General features: G+C 47.5%; 1 protein-coding gene across 1 annotated transcript in view; it reads left to right on the forward strand.

Annotated features, from left to right (window-relative positions):
* The window catches only part of Dscaml1 (DS cell adhesion molecule like 1), a 332,236-nt gene that overhangs the window by 311,978 nt on the left and 15,656 nt on the right, over nucleotides 1–4,602 (forward strand). Inside the window, exon 20 of the mRNA XM_026778910.1 lies at nucleotides 1,646–1,785. Coding sequence (XP_026634711.1) covers nucleotides 1,646–1,785 — 140 coding nt within the window. The remainder of the gene's footprint in view (nucleotides 1–1,645; nucleotides 1,786–4,602) is intronic.

A 4,602-nucleotide genomic window follows, 5' to 3' on the forward strand; every position in this document is an offset into this window, starting at 1 on the left:
AAGAGCTAGTTCCAGGACAGGCTCCAAAACCACAGAGAAACCCTGTCTTGAAAAAAAAAAACAAACCAAAAAACAAAAAACAGATAGATAGGTAGATAATAGAGAGATGATAGATAGATAGATAGATATCATAGATAGAGATAGGTGGATGGATGGATGGATGGATAGATGATAGATAGATAGATAGATAGATAGATAGATAGATAGATAGATAGATAGATAGCATAGATAGGTGGGTGGATGGATGGATGGATGAACAGACAGACAAATGGATAAATAGATATCATAGATAAATAGGGAGAGAGAGATTGTAGATGGACAGATGACAGGTAGATATATACATACATGCATGCATGCACACATACATAAATGATAGTAGATAGATAACAGAGAAACAGATAGATAATAAATAGAAATAAATGATAAATGGATAGACAGACATATGGAAAGATAGAAAAATGCACAATTGTGAATTTAACACACCTCTCTTGGTAACAGGCAGAAAATGTGCAAAGACAACCTCACTTATCCCAGAGACATCCATATGCCCTTGCAACTCAAGATACGGCAGCCTCTGGGATCCACCCTGGATGGATGCTGCCCCTGATGCGCATCACTTTAGGTGGACCCAAATCATTGACCACTTCCTAAGGAGAAGAAATCACCCCAGCTCGCTGGCAGAGAGAAGACAAAAATAGTGACTCCTGCCATCTCCTGAGCATTCCCCATGCACTACCACTGTCCTGGGGGTTTTATTTCACTTAACAGTAATTCTCACCATAACCCTTTAGTGGGATTCTTATCTCCACATGGATAGGGTCAGTGAGGTTAAGGGAAAGGAAGGTAAGAATTGAACAGGGCTGGGCAGTGGTGGTGCATGCCTGTAATCCCAGCACTCAGGAGGCAGAGGCAGGTGGATCTCTGTGAGTTGGAGGCCAGCCTGGTCTACAAAGCAAGTTCCAGGACATCCAGAGCTGTTACACAAAGAAACCCTGTCTCAAAAAAAAAAAATCAAATTGCTGCCCCTAAAGTAATAAACATGGCAGGCGGGGGTGGGAAAAGAACAGTAGATAAGGTGGGGAGAGAGAGATGGGATGGGAAGTGTGACTGAGACAAAAAGCTACTATTCTCCCAGGCTTCCTGTTACTCTGGAGAAGCATCAAAGAGTCTATATGAGCCTCTTGAGTGAATTTCTGAATTCACTTGCCAGGTAGACTCCCAGGAAAACAGAAAGGGCCTCACTAGTGCACACGACAACACTGGGCCCACAGCAGAAAGCACTTTGTGGGCCCAACCTAAAGGAACTCACAGGCCTGAAAGAGCAAGGTAACCAGTGTCGGTGGGGTGGAGTCCTAAACACAGGCATGTCATTAGTAAAGGCACCGGGGTACAAGGATTAACGACAGAGGAAACAGATGCGTGCTTCCTGTGTTCCGTTTCTCTCTGGTCTGCCTATGTCTTGCCTGGTCAAACACTCACCCTGCCCTCCTGCCAGTAAGCCGTGCTGGGCCCTCCTGCTCTAGCCCACAGTTCTGGGCCCCCTCTAAGGACCTCTCCCAGATTCACCCACTCTCCCCCTCCATCACTGTTACTCAAGCCTGAGCTTCTGTCTTCTCTAGACTAACCAGGTCTTCTCCCTGCTCAGTTCCAGGCCCCCCTGCTGGCATCAAAGCTGTCCCTTCATCAGCTAGCAGTGTGGTCGTTTCCTGGCTGCCTCCAACCAAGCCCAATGGGGTGATCCGCAAGTACACCATCTTCTGTTCCAGCCCCGGGTCCGGCCAACCGGTAAGTAGTGAGGGGGACAGGGAGCAGATCTTTTAGAGACAACGCATCCGTCAGCTTTCAGTTCAAACCATGGAGCTTTTTCTGTCTATACTTCCCTGTGGATCATAGTTCAGAATGGGCACTGGACAAGATGTCTCACTCGGTTTAACCACATCTGTGGTTAAATTCAAAGACCTGAGTCTAAGCCCTGGGACCCATACATTAGAAGATAACCTACTTTTGCAAGTTGCAAGTTGCTTTTTGACACCACACACACACACACACCATGACGCGTACACCTATCCCAAATCACGGGCCAGGCATCTACTGAAGAGGCTGCAAGCTTGTCACAGCTTTGGAGCCCCTCTTGAATCCTGTGGGTAACTGTTGTAATAAGAGCGGCGGGACTGCGTCCCTAGCACCCTGGCCGCCTGCTAGCTTATGCCCCGAAGTAATTACACAGACACTGTATTCTTTTAAACACTGCTTGGCCCATTATATCTAGCCTCTTCTTGGCTAATTCTCGCACCTGGACTATCCCATTTCTAATAATGTGTGTAGCACCCCTAGGTGTGCTTACCGGGAAGATTCTAGCCTACGTCCATCCTGGGTCAGAGCTTCATCAATCGCATCTTCCCGGGAGAGGGGAGCATGGCCTCTGAGCTCACTTCCTCTTCCTCCCAGCATTCTGTTCTGTTTACTCCTCCCACCTATGTTTTAACCTATGAGGGCCAAGCAGTTTCTTTATTATAATTAACCAATGACCTTCCTCCATCAGATCACAGCCAAGCAGATGGGGGGAAAAAGGCCTCGCAGCTTTGTTCTTCTGACCCCAGGCACTCCCAGGGACTGGCTGGCCTGTGGACTCTGGGTCTATGTAGCCTTTTGTCAGGATCCTCCAGGTTTGGAGGCACTGCTGGGGCCCTACTTCAGATGACTGCCACACTGTGGAGCTAGGCAAGGCGGGAATGGTATAGGAGTGTGAACATCTCTGACTAGGGCCTGGGCTTTATCCTGAGTGCAGGAAATCTCAAAGTCCTCCCCTACAGTGACAGGCTTCCTCCAATAAGGTCATACTCACTCCAGCCAAGCCACACCTCCTAATAGTGCCACTCCCTTTGAGATTAGGGGAGCCAATAACATTCAAACTACCACAGGTGCACATGACTGGGAGGCAAAGGAGAGACATTCATTCCAGCCTAAATAGCAAGACCTATCTCAAAGATGAGAGACAGTAAAGACATGCTCCCGAAGACTTAACTCCCTCCAACTGAGTCCCACCTCTTAAAAGTTTCACAGTCTTCCAATAGTACCACAGGGTGGGCACCAAGCCTTTGACACACAGGGCATTCACGATCCCAAATGCAGCAGAGACCCTTATTCCAGCCTCTTTGTGTCCTGAGCTATGAGAACCGCCTTTCAGGGGAAACTTCCACACGGGTATATCACACACAGTCTACATAGAGTAATGAGAACATTACTTCAAGTACATGGGGAGACTGGGGAGTGAGGGGAGGGAGATGTGCTGAGCTCCGTGAGGTCCCCAGGGAAAGTCACCATGGATAGTACTATCATTCTGCACAGTACAGTCCACACGCCAAGTGACTGTGTTACCACTCATGTACAAGAGGAGTTCCGGTTAGGGTGCTAGAGAAGAGGGCATGCTCCCATGCAGAGACCATGAGATCATGATGTCATTGTGGCAGTCATGAGACTCAGTGTGCTCATACACTCTGGTGTGAGCCTTTGAACACGTGCACACACATGTACACCTCACAGTGAATGACTGGGAGCAGTCAAAACTGCGTCGGACAGGGTGCAACTCTACCAAATACTTCCGTACAGTGTCTGTGTACGGAATCATAGCCAGGGCCAACGAGATGGTTCAGCGGGTAAAGGTGCTTGCCACCAAGCCTGAGAAGCTGAGCTCAGTCCCCAGAAACTAAGGATGGAGAGAAGCAGTTTCTAGTCTACAAGTTGTCTCCTGATCTCTACATGTGCACACATGCATCTGCACAGTACATGGATAAATACATAAAGCAAATAAGTAAGTAATAGGGCTGGAGAGATGGTACAGTGAGTTAAAGGGCTTGCCTTGCCGTGAGAGCCTGGCAACCTGGGTTAGATTACCAGACCCCACAGTGAAGTTCCTTGAAATCTGTCCTATGACAGCACAGCATGGCATACATGTCCATGCACATAGAAGTAAATAAATAAATGCTATAAGAAACACTATGACGTGCAGAAAAGGGTAAAAAAGGAAGCATGTGTTACTGTGCTTGCTCCCTCAGCATGAGCACTGATGGCATTTTGATAACAGTCCTCCAGCTTTGGAAGGAAGTTTTGAGACAGGGCCTCCTCATGTAACCTAGGCTGACCTCAAACTCCCCACGCAGCCCAGGAAGACTTTGGACTTCTGATCTTCCTGCCTCCAGCTCCCAAGTGCTGACCCAGCAAGCAGGCTAGCCTTCTAGTCTCTGGTCTACATGTATTATTGGGATTGGAGGGGTTTTTTCACATAACATTAAAATAAAAGTTTACATGTTATGTAATATTTTCCACATCATTTGTGAGAGTTCTTTTCTGTATTCTTTTGTGGGGGTCATGGGAGGTTTTTTTTTCTTGACAGTTTTTTTGGGGGTGGTGGTGACAGGATTTCATGTATTCCAGGCTCTAAGCAAGATCTTAAATTTTTGGTGCCATGATGCCTTTAATCCCAGCACTCAGGAGGCAGAGGCAGGTAGGTCTCTGAGTTTAAGGACAGCCTGGTCTACAAAGTGAGTTCCAAAATAGCTAGGGCTACACAGTGAAACCCTGACTCAAAAAAAGGAGGAGGAG

This window comes from Microtus ochrogaster, chromosome 5 (assembly GCF_000317375.1).
Source record: "Microtus ochrogaster isolate Prairie Vole_2 chromosome 5, MicOch1.0, whole genome shotgun sequence".
Taxonomy (NCBI): Eukaryota; Metazoa; Chordata; class Mammalia; order Rodentia; family Cricetidae; genus Microtus; species Microtus ochrogaster.